Source organism: Manduca sexta, chromosome 18 (genome assembly GCF_014839805.1).
Source record: "Manduca sexta isolate Smith_Timp_Sample1 chromosome 18, JHU_Msex_v1.0, whole genome shotgun sequence".
NCBI lineage: Eukaryota > Metazoa > Arthropoda > Insecta > Lepidoptera > Sphingidae > Manduca > Manduca sexta.
Genome location: NC_051132.1, coordinates 7,504,693 through 7,531,030, shown reverse-complemented (window position 1 = coordinate 7,531,030; position 26,338 = coordinate 7,504,693). Strand labels below are relative to the sequence as shown.

The 26,338-nt window shown below is 33.6% G+C and overlaps 1 protein-coding gene across 2 annotated transcripts in view; it reads right to left on the bottom strand.

Annotated features, from left to right (window-relative positions):
• Nucleotides 1-26,338, bottom strand: part of LOC115452486 (thyrotropin-releasing hormone receptor) — an 87,891-nt gene that overhangs the window by 27,792 nt on the left and 33,761 nt on the right. Inside the window, exon 2 of one of the 2 annotated variants that reach the window (XM_037440165.1) lies at nucleotides 7,916-8,517. In XM_037440165.1, coding sequence (XP_037296062.1) covers nucleotides 7,916-8,423 — 508 coding nt within the window. In that variant the 5' untranslated portion in view covers nucleotides 8,424-8,517. Of the gene's footprint in view, nucleotides 1-7,915; nucleotides 8,518-26,338 lie in introns of those variants that run through there. The other variant, XM_037440166.1, reaches the window with a different exon arrangement.

Sequence of the window (26,338 nt, the reverse complement as noted above, 5' to 3'; positions counted from 1 at the left end):
GTTTTATGTTTTGTTTAATAACTGGACTATGTTTAGGAGTAATGTATATGTTCACTATCTATTTTACATATAAAATACATATTTTTTTACTTGACTGAAGTTAACAACTCAAATAAGTGGTTACCAACCGGCGCAACTACCCTACATTCACTTGTCTTTCTCCGCTTCTCATTTAATAACCCAAAAATATAGAGTATTAAATAATTTTATTATAACACTTCTTACTGGACACCAGATCAAGCTTATAAGTAAACCAGTAATATAATTATACACAGGGATATTTATCCAAAATTACCAATCATTCAGAGATAACAGTCACATCGTGTAAAGCAGAACTTAAAAATAAATTAAAGGATCATCAACATTTGCAATCGAGTCGTTGGTTCGTTGAACTCAATCAAAATGCATTTAACGATCACTTTACAGTAATGTCAATTTTGTTCCGCCGAGATTATATCAAGAATCGTAATCGTAAAGATTTTAATAAAAATATCGCCTTGTTAGTTAACGACAGTATACCTTATGAAATTTACATGTTATTGGTTTAATGACAAAATTAATAAATTATGTTTTGTTAATTTATTTATTTCATGACAAGAGTAACAGTTTAAAGCAAATAATAATATTAGCCTGTAAATATATGTCCATGTAAATATAAATTTAAACTAGCCTTTGCTTAAGGCTTCGCTCGCGTGAAGGATTTTTTCCACGATAAAAGTCTCACTATATATTTTCCCGGGCCTTATAGCCTTTAACCTTCCCAGAGTCTTAAGCTATATCCATACCTAATTTCATACAAATCTGTTTTGTAGATTTTGAGAAAATCGAATACGTACAGACTTTTGGGGTCTTTGTTTTATAATATGTATAGATACCAAATAGACAAGAAATATCTAACTAGGCAAGAAGACCGTTACATCAAGATTCTGGATCGTGTGTCACGACTCGAGACCGTCTCGAGAAGATAGATAGGGAAAGTATTATGTAAAAAGTTAAATGTTAGAAACAACAACAAAAAGTTTGCTCTAGGACGTATACCACGACTTTTCCATTTCGCAGACTATATGGCTTCTTAAATACTCTCTTTAATTGCGTTTGTTATTTTTAATTTAGCACATTGTGCGAAGTCGCGGCGGGTCACTAGTCTTTGTAAACACAAACTCTTCCAAGAATCTTAATTTAACATGTGGCAAGGATCGTGAACTAATTACAAAAAAGTTTTTATAGTTGTGATGCATTTAAACATTTTTATGATTAATTTGTTCGCGGCTCCGCCTGCGTAAAAATGCGTTCCTAGATAAAAAGTGAAGTATAGCCTTCAAAGACAAGGGCTTCCTGTTAGTAAAAGATTTTTTAGAATCTGAACAGTAATTCGAGATTAGGGCCTTAAATGAAAAACATAATATCTTCACAAGAATCTTTAACTGATATACCTTTTCCTTAAAATTCATGATACACGGTTACTTTGACATTGCGTTAATACTTATATGAAAGCAGAACCTCGTCTTTACCACTGATTACATTGTGCCAAAAATCGTCTATAAATATTGAATATTTTCACTAAAAATCCGGGTTTTACTTTCCTGATTTTTCGATTTTTTTGTAGCTTAGTGCGAATATGGCGTGTGCGTGAGTATATTTTTATCTGGAAATGTAATATTGTCGCTGCAACAAATTCTCTTAGAGTAATAGTAGTGGCATTGGGGCGTGTAATATTAAAATTACTTCTTAGGGATATTTTAAATTTCTATTTTTATTTTACATCCACGCTTCGAGTACTCATGGTAAAGTTTTAATTTAAAAAAAAAGTATGTCTTTTCGTTTAATAACGCAATTTCAAAATGCCAAAACAAATGTAACGTCTTGAAGTCGCTTAATAATTATTATAGTAATATCTTGCAGAAATTGCCACAATAAACAATGTGTTCTAAAGCTTTCTACAAACCGAGCGGATGAAAAACGCTACAATAAGTCGCAAGCGTGCAATATTCCCACGCGAGCGTTTACTTTATTGCGCCTAATTAGGCCGTACTCTGATTCTCACAACTGTCCCCACAATTTAAAGCAATATAGACCTTAATATCGGAGCAGTAAGCAAAAACTCGAATAGTTTCACACATGGCATATGTTGGTAATGGGCGATGTGTGGTCACAGTGGTAGCGATTGTTAAGGATGCAATCGTAAATTTGAATACTTTTTGCAATTGTATAACATTTTTCTCTGTTTTGTAGCTATTTACGTAAAATACGTATCAAATCTGATACACAAATAACTTTAAAACGGGCGATGAATGAAATAATATTTACTCTCTAAATTCTAAATTGATACCCCATCTTGATAATGATGTTATTGGATTAACGATGTTTAAATAGAGCTGTTTTAATTTTATGAGAACATTTGATAGCGCAAATTAAGTGTATGTGGAACGCCCAAAACATTTGCGGCCTGATGGGTTTATAGGTGTTTTTCAAGTATATTTGTCAGTGTTGAGTCATTTGATCTAGTTTTTTTAGAGGCGGAAATATTTTGATTCTAGATGTCAGCCATTTCTAGCGTATTAAAAATTGGAAGTATCGGAATCGGAAGTACAGTGTTTTAAAAATTATTCAATAAATTTACTCCCGTGGATATTTTAGACCATATGTGGGAAATAAGTAGATTTTTAATAATGTAGGTAAGTTTACAAAGACATTTTTATACACACTTATACGAATATATACTACAAAATTTATGGATCACACTATGATAGCTATCAAAGTAAGGTGTCTAGGGTTGGAAGCATCTTAAAAATAGATTATTAGCATTGATTATTGTTACAAATTTCATGGATTCAAATCATGTTTGCATTATTTATAATTAATAATTGATAATATTTTAAAGAAATTAATCATTTGTAACTATATCTGTTTTATTCACATAAAGTGTTCTAAGGATGCATATATATTAATATTTATTTAAAATAATGATAACAATTTGTTTTATTTTCTTTGCTAAATCGATAAATTAAAGTTTGTGGTAAGCATTACTATTATTACAGTTACAACAATAAAGTCTGATAATTTTTCGCGTACATTTTATGCGTCAGCGGGTACAAAAATGGCATAGCTCCATATAATTTAGACTATAATCGAAATGTTCTGAATGCTAGCATAATAATAGAACAAATAATATAACTACTAGAACAAATAGTAATAATTTGTGTAACTACTGAACACAATGAGACTTAACATCTTATGTCGGAATGACGAGCGCAGTGGAATACCAAACAATAGATTGTCTTTCAGGGTTTTGGATGGTTTTTCTATTATTTATGGGCGGTCGTATCGCTTAGCATCAGGCGATCGACAAGCTCGTCTCGTAATTCAAAACAATAAAAAAATTGAAATCATTATTAATTTCCACAAACAAGGAAACCTAAGTACCAATATTTTAATATAAATAAGTCCCGCTTATACTGGCAATCAACTTTGTCCACAATTTCTCGAGAGCTGACGACACGCGACTGCCTACAGACAAATGAAGAAGCCTCTTTTGTTTCGTAACACACATTATAAATTTATTGCTGTGAGTGCTTTTCTTAGAAATGATCTTCAATTGTTCCTTTACATTTGGCAGATTAGTTTTTTTTACTGATTTGTGTCGTTTGTTTAGAAAATTGGCTATTGGGGTATAAGCAGTGGCGGCCATAAACGGCGCGCGGCCCCAGGCGAAAGCAAAAAGAAACAGACGCGAAGCCCCGGCCAGAGAAAAAAAACGTTCCCCTGTTTTAACAGTTTTGTCGGTAAGAACGTAAAAAAAAGGTCCTGCTAGGCACCGCACGAGGCCTCTGTAAGCGCGAGGCCCCGGGCGATTGCCCGGTTCGCCTCCCCTAAAGGCCGCCTCTGGGTATAAGCTATAACTGTTATACATACGAGTGTTAAAAATCATGCTAATTATAATGGCAGTATATTCTTCTTTTTATTTAAAGTCTATTCCACGTTATCCGATTTTAAGATACTAAATAAGTAGTTGTATTACGGTACGACTTCAGTGCCAAGGTCTCGGGTTCGAACCCCGGGTCCGCCGCAATTATATTAAGACTTTGTAATTCGTATCAGCCCGTAGTCTGGAATTAGTGCCCAATGTGGCAATAGACTCACTCACTATCACATCATGGGACGAAAAGTGGGTGCACCAGTTACGCTTCTGACTACCCCTTCGAGGATCAAAGACGTGAGTGTATGTGTGTGTGTGTGTGTGAGTGTAGAGTAATGTTTTTTCTAATATAAGCCTGGTATTTTTGGCTAACTACAGCCTAATACTTTATCGGCTACTGATGGTGTCCTGAGACTTTTGCCAATATTGCTCGTTTACCCCTCTTTTATATAATTGGCAGGCTCGTCTCGTCATTAAGAGACAACAAAAAAAAATACAAACATTCGCTTTAACATAGGATATCATTATTCAAACTAGTTCCAGATTTTATTTATCGAAACTATTGGCGACATCGGTAATTAGACAAAGGTACTTAAGTACTATACAGCACATTCTTTATCAAGATGGGTTGATTGTCCTCTTAAATTATTCCATGAATATTGTAACTGTAAGAAATATAGATTCAAGGCATGAACTACTGTCTACGCATATGTTTTCCATAGAAGTATTCTAGTTACTTTATAATACCAATGTAGCTAGAATAATAAAAAATCTTATCAAACTTTGCCAGTGAAACTGTGGAAACTAAACAAGACTTAGAGGAAACACTCGACAAATACGGCATTTTGTGTCATTTAGTATTTGCTGAAACATTAATTTATTGTATTGCGACCCATATCATTCGCACGCCAAAAGTAAACAATGAATTTAGGGACCGAGTTATTTCGAAATTATTCTATTGTTAGATTATACCCTTAAATAGGAATGCGTTTTTTAATATTATAAATAAATGTTTAAAATATATTTGTTAAAACACATTACAAGTTGCTACAAACAAAAATATAAAAGAGGATTTCAGAAAATATTGGATATGCGCCGTTATTTTATATATAAATCTACTTTAGCATCTACAAAATATGCAAATGTAACAACATGTACAGAAAACGGCTGAAGAAACAATAGCGTGTTGATCCTTTCTTTTATTGTTTGCCTCTACGTATCTAAGTCAAATTTATTTCAATAAAGTTAGATCCACGAGACACCGTTCAAATATTAAAGTAATTTTATGAAATCGCTCCCCAATAATACATTTCTGAAAGGAGAGAGTTGGAAACAATCTCTGCTGGAATCCGTCAAATTTAGACCCATTAAATGCTCGTTTGTGAATCACAAACACTTTGGAAATACGATCAAAAATCTCTTTATTACGCTATTTTTTGAAATTCATTTTCCATTTTAAAAATAATGTCGGAGCTGTGCATCAAAACTCAAGCAAAGTAAGCCATTTGTGTGTTTTTCGACACTAGTTAGAATAGTCTCTAAAAGTCCCAATACACTCGACCTTCTTTAAACAAATTTTCATACATTAATCCTAGCTAAAACGACCTTTTTAAAACAAGCTAACACTTTAATCGTAGTTAAAATGCGCAAAGAGCGCGCATATCAAAAACTCACGTTGCGTCGGCGCATAACAATGTTAAACATGTCGTTTACGAAGGCCTATTTCGCTGAGATCAAACCGAAACAAATTTATTTAATAATACGATTGTACAATGATTTCTTATGTTTTCTCGAATGTTAGACATCGAAATAAAATAACTTTTCATTTCAATTCCTTCGTGTTAATGGGGCGGAATCTCTCTGAGGCTGCAGTCTAGGAAACGAAGAAAATAATCTATATCTATACTTTATTATATAAAGCTGAAGAGTTTGTTTGTTTGTTTGTTTGTTTGAACGCGCTAATCTCAGGAACTACCGGTCCAAACTGAAAAAATCTTTTTGCGTTGGATAGCCCTATGTTCGTGGAGTGCTATAGGCTATATATCATCACGCTATACCCAATAGGAGCGGAGCAGTAATGCCTAATCTCAGGAACAACCAGTCCGAACTGAAAAATTCTTTTTGCGTTGGATAGCTCTTTGTTCGTGGAGTGCTATAGGCTATATATCATCACGCTATACCCAATAGGAGCGGAGCAGTAATGGCTAATCTCAGGAACTACCGGTCCAAACTGAAAAATTCTTTTTGCGTTGGATAGCCCTTTGTTCGTGGAGTGCTATAGGCTATATATCATCACGCTGTACCCAATAGGAGCAGAGCAGTAATGGCTAATCTCAGGAACTACCGGTTCGAACTAAAAAAAATCATTTTGTATTGGATAGCCCTTTGTTCGTGAAGTGCTATAGGCTATATATCATCACGCTATACCCAATAGGAGCAGAGCAGTAATGGCTAATCTCAGGAACTACCGGTTCGAACTAAAAAAATCATTTTGTATTGGATAGCCCTTTGTTCGTGAAGTGCTATAGGCTATATATCATCACGCTATGACCAATAGGAGCGGAGCAGTAATCGCTAATCTCAGGAACTACCGGTTCGAACTGAAAAAATATTTTTGTGTTGGATAGCCCTTTGTTCCTGGAGTGCTATAGGTTATATATCGTCACGCTATGACCAATAGGAGCGGAGCAGTAATGAAACATGATGCAAAAACGGGGACAATTTATTAGTTTTGAGAGCTTCTGTTGCGTGCGCTGCGTAAACGGTTAAAGTTATGCAACAATGATGTATGACGGGATTGTTCCTCTTAAATAGTTCTACAAAAATATATCATAAAATAAAGTCCCCCGCTGCATCGGTCTGCCCGAACGTGTTAAACTCAAAAACTACCCAACGTATTAGGATACAATTTGGTATGGAGACAGTTTGAGACCCTGGGAAGAATATAGGTTCCCGGGAAAATATACAGCGTGACTTTTATAACGGAAAACTTAATCCCGAAAAACCTTATAGAGCGGGCGGAGCCGCGGGCAAAAGCTAGTTAATAATAAATAACCGCGATAATATCAAATAAATAGTTTTATTTTAATATGAATGCATGTTAAAATCCGCACATTGTAACTTGGATATAATTAACCGTAAACGTCTCCAATAATAATATATTCATTACATTAACCAGGCCTGTATCGGCGGCTTAACAAACCCAGTAAAACTAAGTAAGTAAACTAACTAAATTCGCAAATAATGATTTTAGAATAAATGAATACTTATATCACAATAAGTGCCAATTTAGATAATGTGGCGGATGTCGCCCGCCTCCATCACTAATTTATTGGTTTAATGCATTCCAAAGCATTCAACTGCCTTATAGGGACAGTTTTATTAAAACTCAAAAGCAATAGTGCGATTCAATTTCAATTAAAAATCCGAGAAAGTTTCTTTATGACATCTTAAAAACTGTTTTTAATTTCTTTTTAATTTTAACAACAGGAGGCAACTTTCTTTAATGTAGTTAATAAGCAGTTAATGAACACTCATGTAGTCATATATGGTTATAGAATTATTAAACAGACGGCTGAATTGTTATGAGTTTTCTGTCTGAACGATATTGTGCACCTAAAGTGTTACCAGTAGAGGGCAATAACTGACGTACTAAATATATACTATCGCCAATATTCTGCAAACACCACAAGTGTTTAACCGGTGGTTGGATATATTTTATATCCGCCCGGATAGTAACCGTACACAAGTTGTTAAAACCCGCCATAGTGGCTCACGTAAGTGTATCGCGTTCCGGGTTCAGCATGAGTATATCCGGTGCCAACAGCCGACTCAATTGTGTCGACTGTCGAGAGGTAATCATTTCTCAACAGTCGACAGTCTACTGGACCCCCATTTCACTTACAATCAGATACAGTAGGGTCACTTTGCCCATATAAATAAGTGTTAAATTTTAACCATAATATTTTAGTTCTATATTTTAAATGAATGTATACTTACAGAGTTCCTTGCCGAGCACCCAAGTCTCCGGCTTCGAGTTCACCTCGACTAACACCGTAGGAGTACACACAAGCAACACCATCAAGTCGGCAATACTCAGGTTCACCAGAAATATGTTCGTAGAGTTCCTCATATCTTTCGTCTTCAGTATCACTATTGGCACCATAACGTTTCCGATCACGCCTAGACACATAATCACTATGCAAAAGGTCATCGACGTCGCCTTTATGTAATACGGGACCTCAGCGTACTCCGTGAAGTTATCGTTCGGCATTTCGAACGCAGAATCGGTGAGGTTCGAATTTTCGAATGTAGAATTGATAAGATTCGAATTTTGAAATGAAGAATTTCCGAACTCGAAGTCCGAATCGTATAATCCATTTTTTCCGAACGTATCGTTTTCCGTAGCATTTTTGTATGTGAAGTTGTAGTTTTTTATGTTTGCGTCGTAGTTTAGTGTTGTGTTCACATTTGTCTGTGTGTGTGTGAAGTCGACTGTTGAAATCATGTGTGTGTGTCAGTTCATATTATCACATTGTTGGTCACTTTGGCTGTCTTTGGCACTGGTTTATCACTGTTTCTAGTTACGACGTAGTCATTATCTGAAACAATATAAAAAATAATTAGCTAATATTTGAGACAAAATTAAAATAAATTCTATAAAACATGTTTTAAGTCATAAAGACTTAAAATACAGTACTTTTTAAGGTTGCCAACGCAATAAATATTAATATCAGCGTTTATATTCCTTGTCATTAGCAATATCACTGAGTCGACTGTTTATTTAAATTATCCATAAAGATTTTAGATGAATCAAATTTATTACTTTGAACATTTTACTAATGCAATTGTAAAGCAAATAAGGATATTTTAAAATATAAAAAATGCATATGTTCATGCTACGGTAAAGCCAGCATATCATCCAAATTCTATTATATGTTAGACATTTACTAAAGGCAGACGTATTAGGGTTTAAAATCCAGCAGACGTTTCGTTAAGTAGTCCTAAAAGGTTACGGATACGTCTACGTATATAAAATTGTAAAATAAGTATACTTTGTATAGTGTTGGATTAATACAAAGACATTATACAGTAAAGTTAGTTAGAGACCGGGCATTAGGACCAAATTTGTGCTCCAAAAGTTCTGCTTCTTCTTCTTTTGTATTATGGCTGCCACCGTTTATTTATTGTTGATTTTGCCAATGTCAAGTAATAATAGCAAGTATAAAACAAAAAGAGACTATTAATTCAGGTCGCCATTTTCTCGTTCCAAAAGTTGTTACCAATTGGTAATAAGTATTTGTCTTAAATTCGCTATAAATTCGTTCAGAGGTTTCTGCTTTTACTTCTAACAAAAAATTAAACATTATTATAAAGTTCTACATTTATGTTAGCAAGAGTTCGACAATTTAACTTTATAAACGTCTTCTGTGATAATTTAAAACACATATACGGTTCTTGCTACCGCTTTTATAACTCCCATTCGATTGCGCTGAATTTTTCTGAATATCCAGATACCTGGAATCAAAATGAATCTTGTCTCCACTGTCCAATGTTCTACTAAGTAAAACAAATAATATATGTAAGCAGGTCGGCGTGCCGTAAACATTTTCCAAAATGTACCATTAGGTGAACGTATGGGATTTGGCTGTAATACCATTCAGTCTGTCTGCGTCTCGTAGTTAAGTCTAGACAAAGTTTTCAGATTCTGATGATAGATTAGCTCTTTCACTACATCATTTGTCTGTGGCGCGTGTTTTGAATTGTTTGTCTTGAAACATTTTGATCGTGTGAAATGGAAAATCATTTTTAGTTCTTTTTACTAATACAACCGTATCATTGGTAGCACGTTTGATCACTGTGTATTGATAAAACTTTGAGAAAGTACTAATTCCACAAGATTTTAATTCAATATTTATACTAATATTTATGGAAAATTCTATGTTTTGATACCATCTCTATGTTTGCTTCCGATGGACTTGTCATGAGGTTCTTGATAACTTTATAGTATATAGATCTCTAGTTTGCTCTATGAGTGTAAAACTGAAACGTTTCTTTTAAGTCCGCGAATTCATGATTCTTCTGGTTTAATAGTTTATGAGAGGTGGAGGTTGCTTTTCAAATAACTTACTTACTCCTCTGCTGGCATCGACTTTCTCTGTTGAAACCACTTCTGAACAAATCATATGAAAACTTACACAAAATTCTCGATCTTGAAATCGAACCCAGAACCTCCCAATCCGCAGTTAATTTACGCTGCCACTAAACCAAAGGCTTATTAAGCCTAATAAGATAAAGGTTTGAATATGAGTTAGTTGGGAGCAGCTGGCCTACATAGATTGCCAATTAGGTACCAAAACGCGGCAACGGTATTCCCAATTTGACTTTGTTCAGGCGAAATATCCTGTTTGTAATTAACGGCTCCGATATCTAATGACGTTTCCCATTGAGAACTTTTCAGTATACCCTTTAAAGGTTTAATTTTCAAAAAATATTTCATAGTAGCACCTATGCCAAAGTCTCTATAAGCACGATTTAAGCTGTGCATGCCTCATGTGATATTAAGCATTGTATCAGGTATGTGTTACAACTTGAAACATTATAATAATTTTTAACAACTTATATCATTAACTACATCTTTGAACTTGTTATTAATAACAGGTTTAAAGATATAATTGTGAACAATGTAACATTTTTTTATGATTATTAGACTTTTAATATTTATCTAGATTATTTTACATTTTCATCAAGCGTTGAACCCCGACTTGAACAATTCAAAGGTATCTCCGTTGCGCTGCCGTTTCCATGATGGACGAACAAACTTTCCGACATTACACCAATTACGTTCCACTTCAGATAACCAAGTTCCCTCAGACATCCACAATTAAACATTTGAAAATCTTATCTTGTATGTACAAGCTATATCTATGTAGCCTCGCCATTGACATTACACGAAAAGACAAAAGAGAGTAAGTAATTTATACTTTTGAAAATAACTTGTGACTACGAGTAACCCTACAAAACCATGAGACTAAAAAAAACTATAAAATATAAACTATACCTATAATTTTTTTTTTAGTAAAAATCTCGCGTCTTATATGCAAAATGAATATTATTATATTGATGCTCCAGAAACCCTGGAGCCAAGTTATTTAAAATTAACAAGAAATCATCTCGCCAAACCTAAACATTAATTTTGCAACACAAAAGATTAAATCAATAATTTGCTAAATAATTTTAAGTCACAATAAAAAAAACACGAGAGTACGTATAACGTATTGTAGAATTCAGTTTCTTGTATATCATTCCCCAAGTCTAAGTCCTAATAAAGTCTTTCGTACTTAGGCCTTGTCACTGGCGTATTCTCCTGTGAGACATTAGAAAGATGAATTTTCCCCCTTAATGACTTTCATTTTAGTAAATAATTCGGCTTTACGGAGTTTCCTCGGAACAAAGTAATTTCGGTTCATTTGCATTCTTAATTATATTACTTAATGTGGATACGCAAATTCCCTTGTTTATTTAGAGTTTATTCTTAGCACACATAAAACCTACACAAAACCGAATAAGATAAGATTAATTTTAAAAAATCAAGCCAAGTGTGAAAAGGATAAAAATAAATTCAGCCCCATCAAAGCCTCCGTTACATAATACAAATATAAAAAATAACATCTTATTTTAGGTAGATATTGCTCGAACTACAACCTACAGCTAATTTCATCAACACGATAAACAGCTACTCAACATCCCGTACTCAAGTTAACTGCATTACTCTTGTGATAACGTCTTAATAAGTGATAAGAGCGTGTAATTTAATTACCCCGCGTCTCCCGGGGGACTTGTCCCGGACGCGACCCGGTCAGCAGCGGCCCTGGGTCATCGTGACACGTGACGTTCCTTTAAATTGTTGGGGGGGGGGGGGGACGAATTACGTATCAAATAGCGGAACCTCAATATGTGAGACACTAATTCTACACCTAATTGATAATTAAATATACTCGAATAATTCGAAAAAAAAATGTTTCCCAAATGCCACTTGGTCTCGCCAAGATTGCGTTGGAATGACTAAAGCTTAAGATGACATTGTTATTTTTATATATTCCATCATAGTCTGTGTTATAGTAGCTTATTGCTTGGCAGGGGTTTCCTTTTCTCCTTAGCTAGACCTTCTACGCCGGTTTAGTGGGAGTTTCCAGTCTCTTAGAATACCTACGAAATTTTTAATTACAGTTCTATGTAAATTTTCTTGATTTTTAATATTAAAAATCATTTTCAATAATATCCTCATTTCATAGATATAATAGAACAGACAAAACAAAGGCACAATTTATAAAAAAATCAAAACAGGGTTTTTGAACATACGGTAACCAAAAAAAAAATAACTTGACTTATGGACAAGATTACCGCGAGCTGCTGTAATTGACAAACAAAACAAACGTAAGTCAGAGGTGCTTTGAATTTTTAATCTATGAACCATTATTTCGGCAGTACAATCTATTCTACTGAACCGTTACTTATTACTCATTATTTTTTACGTCATACAACCCTTTAGAGACACCGCAAAAACTTAGAAATACTTTCAACCGAGATTAAAGTTCCCGTAGATAATAATCAAATTGAATAAGTTGCCGGCCATGTTGAGATTGCTATCCAGGCTGCAGTTCGTTTTAAGTAAGGGAATTCAATTTGCCTGCCCCGCGGTCCCAACGGAGCTGCCCTTAATACTCTTTAACCTCATTTATATTAGTAGTTTTTAAATAACTCTGTTGATTTATATTGTTTTGAATACGTTCCAGGGTTAGGAAGCAACAAGTGGCATGCGAAGGAATAATGATGAAGAATGAACATTAGATTGGGTAAAAGTTAGTTTTTATTACCTTGGTTTAGCCGCAGCAGTAGCAGCTATCAATAATGTTCTGTATTTTTAATAATTTTTTTTTATTTATTTTTTATTTATTTACTAGGGAAAATAAACAATTGTACATTACAAGTTAGGTAAACAGTATTTAACACAACGTTTGGTAAATGCACAATCCACACCATTTTCCACGGATTATATACGTAGTATTATTATGGGACTATGCTAGGAGCATACATCCTACTTGGCGTTACAATATAATACGCTTAACAATAATATTAACATTAATAATCATCAAGAGTCTATACATTAGTTGTGACAAAATCAAAAAGAGACATTACTGTTATTGGATACAACAGCAGTACTTAAACAAGTCACTCTTTGTAGAGGACTTCAACAATCTTCCTTTTAAATTGACATTCAGTTAGTGCAAACACATCAATATCTGAAAAGTGCTTGTTGTAGTTATTAACAAGTCGACGTAGGGGAGAACGCTCACCGGCATTGGTTCTGCAACTTCCGGCCGCAAAGAGAATATTATCACTCATTGTTACATTCCAAAGCCATAGATATCGGCTAGCTAGTGAAAAGCTGGTAGGTTACCTAGGCTAGGGCTCATGTCCTCATCGATGAGGATCACGACGGGTTAGCCTTATATTTCCCCCTACCTGCCCACCCGAGCTGGCTACTTTGTTTTACATTATGCCTTGTATTCCATAAGAATTTTATCCCTAATTTAAAACGTCCGTTAAGTGATCTTTAAGTGTTATTCAGAAATAATAATAATTATTCTTATAAATTGTACCATAAGTGCAACTTTATTCGCCTACGTAATAAGTAAAGTATTTTATTTTATTTATTTATTTAGTTTTAATAAAGGCCGTCAAACCTATGTAAGGCAGTAGTGTACTATTACTTACAGCCTTATTCTTACCCCAGTTTTGTTGAAGTGATAGTTACCCAAGTCGACAACGATACAGTTTTATGAAATGCACGTAAAAAATTCATTAAAGTAAAGATTTCACAAGGGCAGACATAACCACTTCACTGACGGACTATTTTAATTAATCCTCGTAACCCGGGAACTCATTCTTGTAGCGTCTACTTATTAATGAATCCGCCATGATGGAGCCAGTTGTGTTTTATTTACGCGGGCTATTTTTAAACTATAAGAAAAAATGTTCTTGGAAACTGTATACATTCAAGGACTAATGAAACCCTTATAAAAGCTAAAATGGGTAATGTAGTGTTTCCATTATAAAAGGACGAGAAAATTAAAACGACGGTGAAGTTTTAAGTAGGTATTATAAAAATAATTAAATTAAGCATTAAACAAATAAAGAAAAGAGTTCAAGAATTCTTTTTTTAATAAATCGTATAGTACTTGTGTAAAATCCATATTAAGTAAAAAAAAGTAAACTCGTAATATCGAAACATTTTTTTTTAATATTATAATTATCTCCCGACGTTTCGAAGACTGCAGCATTCATGATCACAGGGCGAACTGAGGTGTTGGTCTTCCGAAGAATCAAAGTCTATACCTACCTAATTTTTTTTTTTTATTAACTAATGATGCTCTTATCTACTCATAATAAACTCAGTTTCATGAACTCTATCAACCAGTCGCGGGTTCCGATTTAACTAAAAATTAATAATAGGTTCGCAGGCTATTTAGCACGAGATAGCGCTTCCAATCATCTTTATTGCAACATTTTATAAGTCGTACATCATTACATCCATACGTCATTAATGTTGTTAATAACTAGTCTAGTCAAAACATGTGTGGATTGGTTACTAACCCAAGTTTTCAAGGACCATATCCATAATATTAACGATGAATAGCACAAGTAAAGAACAAGGTGAAGGCCAAAGACGTCATACATATACATACGTATACTTAAAACAGGAGACAGTAGAACAAGTTTTTGTTAAATTTCGTCTCTCAAAAAAATCGAACACATTTATTTATTGAATTTTAACATACTTGTGAAATGTGGAAAAAATATATTTAAAAAATTTGTATGCTCGTTTTTGCTCAGTATTCTACCATAGTTTTACCCATGTAAAAAAAATACCATGTTCCGGCTTATATTCATAGATTACTCTCTGATAATTGTTTTAGCCATGTAGGTTCAGCTGTTTCGGCGATGGAACTAAACATTCTGAAATCCATTTTTAGGTTTTTGCAAACTAAGACGTTTCAGCAATGGAATTAAACATTTTGAAACCTATTTTTAGGTGTGGTAACATGCAAACACTAATAAAAGCCGCTCAAAGTAATATTAACATGAGATTTATTTTTAGCAATTATAATACTAAAGTATTAGCTTTATATATTTATTAAAATTATCATACATTATTGGCCATAATTACTGAGAATAGAACATAATTTAAAAGACATTATCATCAAAGTTTCCAACCATATTGTTTTGACATCTACGTGTTAAATTATATTCCCCAGTTGTCAGTGAATACTTAGAATTAATTCATATTGTAATTTACAGTTGTGACATGCTTGATTATGACAGCTGTCATTATAAATGTAACATAGCCAGGTGTCAATTCCCAGTTTAGGAATAGAACCACTTCCCACGCGATGCCTGTAAATGAAATGTAAGGAGCATATTATTACGACTGGTTCTCGCTAAGGTAGTGTGACGTAAGAAAGCCTGGTTCCTAACAAGGTCCACATGTTTTTGGTATATTTTTATGCAATATAGTGCAAAAACATGCTCCGATTTTTTATATATTTTTTATTATTAAATTTTGTATTATACTGTGTTACAATTATTTAACCATAGGTTTTTCAGTATACTTTTTCATGAGACGATTTTAAAATTAGATGGACCTTTAAAGGTTCCTTTATCTTATATAAATTATTTTCTGGAAGAATATAAGTAGTGTTTAATATTTTTTTCATATTAATATTTAATTTTACCTTTGAGAATTATCTAACCTTTTACTGGTTGATTAGATTATTTATGTACACCATTTTAGTTTTAAGGAGAGAAGTATTTAAATTATATGAAATCGTACAAAACCATTCCGTAATTATCAAACATCTATATTCTTGCCTCTAAAATATTATGAACCTAAATAAACCTAACTAACAATGTAATGCAAACTTATAACCAAAACAAGTATAAAAATATGAAAGTGGACAAACAAAGGCGCTACAGATCCCATTACATGATATTAAGTTGTGTAAAAAATAAAAATCACAAAAGCGTACAAAACCTTTTGTCGCGACATCACGTTGCTCTTCAAATGTTGACTGAATAAATGGAGACGGCACAGCGCTGCCGGCGACCGCCTTCGGATCTCAGAATGTACACGATTACACTTGCGGACAATGGTATGAGAATACTGTCTAACAACTATGAATAAATTGCACACATCATTGGCAAGGATTGGGTGCAAAGTTTTATATAAAATATTTTAAAAATACTCCAGTATCCCCCAATTGTATCATGACATTTTTGAGTAATAAAATAAATAATTGGATATTTTACACAACATATTCCAATTGTACGGCTTTGTTGTTATGGAATAAAAGTAAGATAGTAGTAGGTATTACAATATTTCATGATGAGTATTATAAATAATATGAGTAAAACGAAACGTATAAATATTTAAGGACCTTTATGTGTTCAATGTTCATTCATTAATACAATAAAATGCGAAGAAAGTAAAAATGTCTTAGAAAATTTCTTTTATCGTGCTGATATCACACGTGCGGCCAAAAAAAGTGACACTAATAATTTGTTTGCTTCGTTCTGTTTCACCTTGCGAAGCGACACATACACTCTGAAGGCGTGAATAATGAGTCGCATAAATAACTGATAAACCCCTACAGACGTATCACTTATAAGTCAAAAATATATGAGAATGCTGAAGATTACTACGTTTAAATATTCTTAAGTGACGTCATGTTGTACCAATTTTATAGAATATTACACAAGGCAAATTTACTTCAAGAAAAGATTGGAAATTTATTGTTTTTTCCATTATAATAATGTTTTAGGTCACAGTACACCTACGGTCAATACGTAGTTTACGGAGGAATGTTTTATACGTGACCACGCTAATGTCGTATACAAAAGTGCAGTACAAGATTTATGACTGGTGTTCGCAATTGTAGACATTAAACTAAAACAGGGCTCTGTCAATTTACTTGGTTTTTAGGTAAGATATTGCCACCACTCGTAAGAGATGAAATATGTGGATTCATACACAGAGTATTTCTTTTATTACTTTGAATGATGAGACGAGCTTGTCGTTCACCTGATGATAATAGACCATAAACACTAGAAACACGATCAAACACCTTGGATTACAAAGTATTGTTTGGTATTCCACTGCGCTCACCATCCTTAGACGTGAGGTGTTATGTCTTATTATGTCCAGAAGTTACACTGACTACAATGTTCTTCAAACCGGAATACAACAATGATTACACACTGCTGTTTAGCGGCAGAAATAGACATTGCGGAGATATCTATCCAGGCGGACTCTCACATATGAGAGACCTACCACCAGTAAGAATAATATTTTGGAGTCAACCCCCCTATTTCTTTAGGATATTTTTCGCATGATTATCCTCATTATTATTCGTTTATGTATGGTACAATTTGTTGTTAAAATAATTGCCCCATTACTACGTCAACGTACTAAGCCTTGTTAACTATGCATCAATTCCAAAGTTCGTGTCTATGAAATGTTTGGTTAGACGATGACGCTTATAATAAGGCGATTATATAGAATAATTGACGTGAAGAATATCGATTGACCCAAATATTACGTAGAAAGTGTCAATTGACACAATGGCTGGTGTTAAACCAATTCAGTGACGTCAAATTGGACAGAAACAGAAGAGAACTCTCGACACTGAATATAAAAATCCAATTCCCAGACATTGCTGACGCGTGGAGAATTGCTGGTGAAAATAGATAACTATGAAAGAGAGTCGACATATCAGTATTAATGTGTTATACTTAGCAAGTGTATTTGACACTAACAGGCATAAGATATTGGAGCTTACGCTTATTGAATATTTAGTAATAGTATTTGTAAATGACACATAGGTAACAACGGCGGAAGGTCCATATAACCTAATTACTGCAGGCTTCCTTTTATTCAGAATTTATTGAGAATTTAATTATAATTTTAACTTACTGACCGCATGTGAGAAAATTAGTATGTATACATTGTGCCGGGTTGCCTTTAAGAAAATTTCATTTTTCACCACTGATAACTAAACACTTACTTGAATCACAATTAGATTCCCGTTTTGTTTCATAAACCAATAATCCATTATGCTGTTCCAAATAACTTATTACTTACCCGTTTTTAGAAAACATAAAAAAGTATTGTTTGTAAATCAAAAACTGATATTCAGATGTTAGCGTGTTTTTTTATATTTTAATTTTCTCCCGATGAAAACTAGATTTATTATAATATCTAACATTCGCGTAAACATAATAAATTATTGTTTATAAGTGTTACTAGTTTACGATGACGATGATATGATAACCAAAACAGTCTCTACCAACTATTTACAGAAAAAATACAATCGTTATATTCTAATAATTCCGATATTCCGGGCCACGAGTGTACACTAACAACACAACAAGTTACTTAGCAGCCACTGTTAACAACGCCAACCATGGATCAAATATTTTCATAGCTTTCCTTTTGTTTGCCATTGGTTTCACTGTTCATGATGGATGCGTGTCGAATGGATGTGAAAGCAAAAACTGTTAGAATTCAATTAAGGTTAGTTTAGTTTTATGAATATAGGTACCTTTTAACTCGATAAAACTACATCACGCCTCTATCCCCGAAGAGTTAGGCAGTGGCGTAATCAGGGCATCCACTTTTCGTCAGTGTGTTCCTTCTCATAATGTGATAGGGGGTGTGATATCGCCATATTAAGCACAAATTCGAGACTCCGGGCTGATAGTTAATAGAAAAATCAATATCACTTTGCCTAACCCGATAGCCTAGTTGGGTGTGGAACGGACTGCCAAGACGAATGTCCGCAGGTTCAAATCCCAACGGCACACACCACTGACTTTTCTAAAATCATGTGTGTATTCTTTGTGAATTCATCGTTTGCTTTAACGGTGAAGGAAAACATCGTGAGGAAACCTGCACATCTGAGAATATCTCTATAGGAATTTCGAAGGTGTGTGAAGTCTACCAATCCGCACTAGGCCAGCGTGGTGGACTAAAGCCTAATCCCCCTCTCAGTAGTAGAGGAGGCCCGTGCTCAGCAGTGTGCAAGTATATAATACAGGACTGATATTATTATTATTGCCTAACCCGGGACCTCAGAACGGTGTCGTACCGCGCACGCAATACAACTACGCCATCGAGGCAATCAAAGTCAGTTATATCCGGGATTAACGAATAAAATCATATTTAAAGTGAATTATTGCTGGATAAAACCACTGAATGATTTTTTTCTATATGTGTCACATAAACAAATTAGTAATTTTACACAAAAATAAATAAAACAAGCCTTTTAATTTATCACTTATCGATAGTTTTATATACATTATAAAACTCCAAAATGGTTAGCATCGTTCTAATATTGGCAAAAGAATAAAATTCCTCCATTTCAAAACGCTGTAAACATAAAGAACAAACAAAGATATAGAAAAATTCTCATTTATACATGAAAACCCGAGTCCAGTGTCGAAACGCGAGCGTAACAACCCGTCGAAGTCCGTATTACGAGGTGCGGACAAAATGATTGATATTCCACCGACGGACGACCGCGCGGTAACAAATTACTGTTTTCAGTTTGAGAACCGGGTATTTTTGTGTGTAAATATTTCGTGTGAATTTCCACTGTGAGGTAGGGTTGAATAACACATAGGCTACAATTTATAATGATTTTGTGTAATTTGGTCATAATATAACGATACATATCAAGTAAGTCGGAAAAAAAAAATCCGGAAAACCCCTTCACGCGGCCGAAGCCGCAAGCAGAAACCAACATTTAATAATTATTTATATATTTTGAAACAGTACGAATAATGTTGTATCTACATTACATTTAAAATTGGAATCATCTCTAGAATCACACGAATACAATATATAATTTTAGTCAGCCACAAAACTAGCTTGACAAACCCGATACTTCATCTCACATATAAGTCATATCTATACGTCAAGTATGTTTATTTTTCCTTAACCAAAACAAACTCAACCCTTTGTTATTTCACTTATTGAAGGAAAAAGTTATAGCCAAGGACGGAAAATTACATATGACATGTGAAGTTTTCAATAACTTCAGCTACTTTTGTGGGTGACTGTACTATAATAATATAGACAAGTATTATACTTGAAACATAATCTCTATGCAATTGTAATCCCAGAACTAAATTAATAAAGAACAAGATCCCAAAATTTCACATTTAAAACAAAAACATCATCTGCAAATAAATCAATTTGATTTAGGACAGGAAGAAAATAAAACTGGACAAAAACAACAAAAGGAATGTTATATAATTACTGTGTCATTCCAACGCGACAGACAAACGGACAGGCATTTTGGATGTGTTGAAATGCGGATGCGTTAACTGTAGCGTAACGAATTGTTAGAAAAGATTTATTTTACGCGTCATAGAAACACGCCTTAACAATGATGATAATATATTTTAAAATATTTATATTATGAACGTGTTGAACTAAGAATTTCAAAGCTTAGCATTCGATAAATTTTGTTAAAAATGCTGATAATGAAGATTATAAAGAATACATTTCCAATTTTTATATATAAGTATTGTAAGTAACATTCAATTAGATGATTATTATAACAACGCTATGAATTATGGAAAAGATTATTCAGTCATAATTTTAATAATAACTTATTGTCCTTTATTCATAGCGAAATAAAAAATATCGTCGCCAAAAACATAAAAGCGCCCCAACTGGGACTCCTCTTCATGTAAATAAATAGTTGAATATTCCAACAATATTTTACACGTGAATTATTCATCAAAAATGACATTTATAACTTGATCAAATATAAACGTAGCACCAGCAAGATTACAGTGGAATCTCGAGAGACTTGCCCACGCTGAATCCTAATTTATACACACATATTTAATTGAAGAGAGCGGTCCCGTGAATAATCTGGTAACACGAATACGCTATACGCTTGTCATTCATTCTTTGTGACTCATTCAGTTTTAGCTCTATTCTCAGTATTTTATAATGGTTAGTAGAACACACTAAAACGACATTGACAAAGCTATCTGAAGTCTGATATCCAACTGAAATTCTGTTTCTAGTGACCTTTCCCATCTCAATGTTAGAGCCATGCAGATATATCTTATCAGCATGTATAAGTCAAGCAAGTATAATATTATACTTAGGTAGTGACTGGAGGACCAAAACAATCTGTCCTCTCTCCCGTATTAAGGCCTGTATGAGCTAGTTTGAAGACGTGTCCCAAAAAAAATATACACCGGAGTACTGACAATTTATTGTATCACGATCTTTCATCTTCCACCGTGCTATGACATAGTGGTCGATAACGCACAATACTTTTACAGTAAGGTTTCTGTAAAGGTGGATGTACGGAGCGTCAGGCGTGCAGTGTTTAGCCTCATTTCTGCCCTAGGTAGCTAAATGGCCGCTTCTTACAAAACTTCAAATTCTAGATAGATTACACAAATGAGCAATCGAAGGAATATTAAAAGAAAATAATAGTGTCAATAATCGTAATGATTAAGCGTTTATTTTATTTATTTGGAATAAAAAATTATTGTACAATAAATTTGATAAAATTAAGACTACATACACCTACATCGGAGATAATTGTACAACTTATCCACAGTTTATAAAGTCAAAACCGTGAATGAGTTAGCGTTTTATAATAGCACCGGTCAATTTAGCTAAGTACTTATGTGTTCCTATTTGTTATATTTTGTTTGTGCAAATAAAACATTTATTATTATTATTATAATTTCCCAACTTTGGTTCACAATGGCGCATGTTAAATACTTATATAATCTACGTATTGTTTTGTAATATAACATTGTGCTAGTAAGCAAATTGAAAACGTGAAATGGATGTTACAAAGGTACCAATATCGTATTCGACGACACATTGGGAATTAACAATACAGTTTTAATATCCAGTTGACATAGATTTTTACGACTTATTTAACAAGTAAATAAAGTCTTGTATTTATAATTATGTTACGGTTATTGAAAATGACGGCAAACAAACGAAATTAAAACCTAATAAAGGGCAACAGGGAACATTTTCAGCATTGATGGTTGAAAGGCTAATTGACTTAAGCGTCACTAAGTTTCATACATATTTAAAATCAGTACATTTTTCTATGTTTTTTAACCTTGTTAAAAAGTTTCGAAAAAATATGTCGCTTTTAGCCTTTCAACCTTCGATACGAACTTTAATTATGTCCAATCTCACTCTTCATACAATGTGCTTAGAAAGGGGTAAAAAGTTATTTCTTCACGTAATAGATTTATAATATCAGCCCTGTATATACTGTCTCACTGTTGGGCACGGGCCTCCTCTACTACTGAGAGGGAATAATAATATCAGAGAGAGAGAGAGAGAAAGTAATAGATTTATTACATTGAAATCACATGACTGTAACAATAAGACTAGCCTGTTGATACTCTTTCATTTTCTGTACGAACCGTTATTCAGACCACTACTGAACGTACAAGTTAATGTGTCAAGTAGGTTTGTTCTTCCTCAGTTTTTTCCACTTCCAGCGAGCAAACTGCATCGCGGTGTTTTCCCTCGCATGACGTCAGACAAGTTTAAAGTGGGTTTCGCTTCGATATCAGTTTTACTAGTGCTTTTAACTGGGTAAAGGTCTTGTGAATTTTATCTTCACGATTTTCTACGTTTAAAGATATTGTACCTCCCGTTAAGTGGCTATTGGAGACACGTAAGCTTGTCGTTTCTTGAGTTCTTTCGTTTTCATAGTGATTTTAATCTCAGCTGGAATATGTGGATCGCGGATTCTTATCTTCTTTATGTTTAAACCTAACTTTACTATCTAGGAAATACATTAATAAAATACGACTCACGCGAAAACGCAACTAAGGTGTTTTTTTGCAAATGAATATATAATTGTACATATATCTATCACTATATTGTTTTCAGTAGTATTTACGCAAATAAGATATCAAAGGGCAACGAGATTCCACTATTTTATACGTAGCTCACCCCTCTTTCTAACTAAGGGATAGATTAATGGCGGGTGCATTTAAAACTGAAAAATAATAATGTAATATGAATTCTTATGGCAGCAGTAACTACACAACAAGGACGGATAATTCAAAAACTATTGTCACTAAATAATAAATAAATTCCCTCATGAATCTGGTAGAACTTTCTTATTACATACCATCTCTACGGGTCATTTTGCACGGTAAATATTTATAAATATTGCCATGGGAAACTAGTTTATCGGATACGAATGCAATCCCAGGAAATACATGATTTTTATGAAACTTCTTGGAACTAATAAATCCGATATTCGCTCCGTCTCCTCCAGTTACACTCAACCTTCTTTGCCAGATATTACTTTATTTTTTATATACTACGTGGACTACGACTCGCAGCTGTTTATCATGTCATATACATAATATTATTCAACACAGAAGGTCCAAATTGGCAAAGTTGATCAAAATTTCTAACTTATTAATGTGTCAATTTTGATAGATTTTTTTTTTAATTTAACATTTTAAAATTCTTTAGTCTGGTGATTAAGTGGCCTATAATAAATACACTAATAAATGAATGATTCGCGTCCACGCCATTAATGATATATTTCACGAAGCGAAGAGACGAAACATGTATAAAAATATGTAAATTCGCCCCGTGACCACGAAGGCTGCAGTCTTCGAAACGTCTGAAGAAAATTAAAATATAAAAACCGCGACAAAATCTGAAAAATAGTTTAATTTTAGAAATAAGCAAAATAAACACAAGGCCTTAAAAAGACATATTCCAGTTAATGTACTCGCTGTTGGACCACCCAATATATTTTGGTCCTCACACATCATGTAGATATTTACATTGGATTGGAATTAACTGTAAACAACTTGTTATTAAACAAAAAAAAATGTTATTAAATAGCAAATTAAAAACATTTAATAAAGACGCATTTTCTTTAAAGTAATTTTTTTTTTAAATGCGCAAAACATAATATTTAAATAGAGGCATCAATTAAAGTTAATTTTTCACTATAAAATTGTTCATATTTTTGTTTATCTTTCTAATTGTAGATTTGTATAATTAAAATAGAGTTGAATGACTCCTACTTAAAAAGCTTAGTAAATTCGCTGGACCTAAGTTAGACCACCTAACTGAATATTAATGTTTAGATCTCAAAGTGAGATCTTGCTACATGAAAATGTATTTTAAAGAGACGCGAGTCTGACCTATCTTTTAAATTCAAAATCTGGTTTAATTCTTGTTTGAGTCGTGGTGCTGTCAGCAAGTTACTAGCTGAGAAAATTGCGAATTATTTTCTCCCAATAGTATTTTCTTTTCAGTTGCTAAGAGAAAGATTACACACTTGTATTTCGATAAATTCTCAGTTGATTATCGATAATAATAAGTAAATTGAAACTTAAACTACAGTATTTAATAACTACCAAATATAAAAACTCGCTGGCATCAATTGATCTCTGTTATTGTCGCCGACATATCATGTTCAGAATTCTGCTGCAAAGCTTAAATTATGACGTTACACACCAACCAATAATATTTTCCAATAAAGCTATGAATAAGTTTGGAGACAATGGGTCACCGTGTCTAACCACCCTTTTGATCTGGGACCATGGGCCATTTGTCTCAAGTTTCATTCTGCTCCTTTTTTTTATAAAGGTTTTTTAATATTTAGATGTAACCATTTTCCACGTTTTGTGCAGGTAGACTATTCTAAATGCTATTATGAAAAAACCGTATCGAATGCTATGTTAGATATTAAAATGTCCATACCTCAAACTCAAAACCATACTAAACAACCCCTCTAATATAGCGCGAAAGCTAACTTTGGGGTAATCTCATTACGGCTTTTAAAAATTAAACAATAACCATTTCCTAGCAATTTTGGTATTAACGTAACGAGCTCAGGTTTCGTGCGCAAACTTTTTATACAAAAACAAAATTGCTAAACGCCGAAAGTGTACGAAATAATTTTACATAAATGAGTTCCGTTTGGAGTTTTATCATTGAAAATTCTTCTGGGTTAGTTGTGTGGGGGGGGGGGGGAGTCGCAGTCTTGTACCTTTTTAGTTAAACTATAAAAAGCTGTAAGTATGTATTTAGTATATTTTGCGTGCAACTCCGGCTGCGTGAAAACGTTTTCGGGGATAACGTTTTCCCGGAATAATGAGTACATCATAACATTTAGAAGGAGCTTCCTATTAGTGAAAAAAATTCAAAATGTCACAAGTAGTTTCTGAGATTAGTGCGTTCAAGCAAACTCTCCATATTTATATATTAGTATAGATTAGGTACATATATTGCCCACGTCCCAATTAGAATTTATGTTATTATATTTATCGTAGTATGTTATTATATTTATGATATTCGTCTTGTAAATGCTGTAAGGTTTCGGAATCTAGCCCGAGAGAATATTGTAACATATACTATTATAGTAACTATCCCACTTTTCGTATAATTAATTATCGAACACAAAACATACTCGCAAAACATTAAACAAAACACTCAACATTTAATTGCAACCCCAAAAATACGGTAAAAGTTTAATGAAAAATACCATTATGAAAAGCGCAATATTTGGGGCAACGCGAACACTTAGCAACCGTTCAGACAATGGACAAACATCCATTACCCGCCGTGTTTATATAATAACTGTGTTCATATGTTGGGTATAATCGTACACTGAAGCTAATGGCTAAATATTTTTATAACAAGTGTTAAAACTGGCCTAATTTATTTATTTATTTATTTAAGGACCTCCAACAAAGGATACACGGCATATAATAAATACAATGTCGTAATATTGGTACAATTAACAATGTGACGTGCCTGTTCAATTATAGGAGACCACAGCATGCAAATTTATATATTAGTACAGCGGCAAAAAAATTAAAGTTTGTTACTAATATTATTTAGGTATATAAGTAGAAACTTAAAGTAGACGAAAGGGATAAAACATAATAATAAAATAAATAATGTCCTCTTATGCACGTTGACGGGAAAAGCCTATATGTTGTTCATCGAGAACTTTTTTTTTATTACATTGTATGACGAGACGAGGTTGCCGTTCGCCTGATGGTAAGCGATATGGCCGCCCATAAACAGTAGAAACACCATCCAACACCTTGAATCACAAAATATTGTTTGATATTCCAATGCAGTCACCATCTTAAGACATGAGATGTTGTCTTATTAGTATGTCCAGTAGTTACACTAGCTACAATATCCTTCAAACCGGAACACAACAGAGACTATACACTGCTGCTTCGCGGCAGAAATAGACAAAGCGGTGTACCTACCCAGGCGGACTCTCACATATGCAAGACCTACCA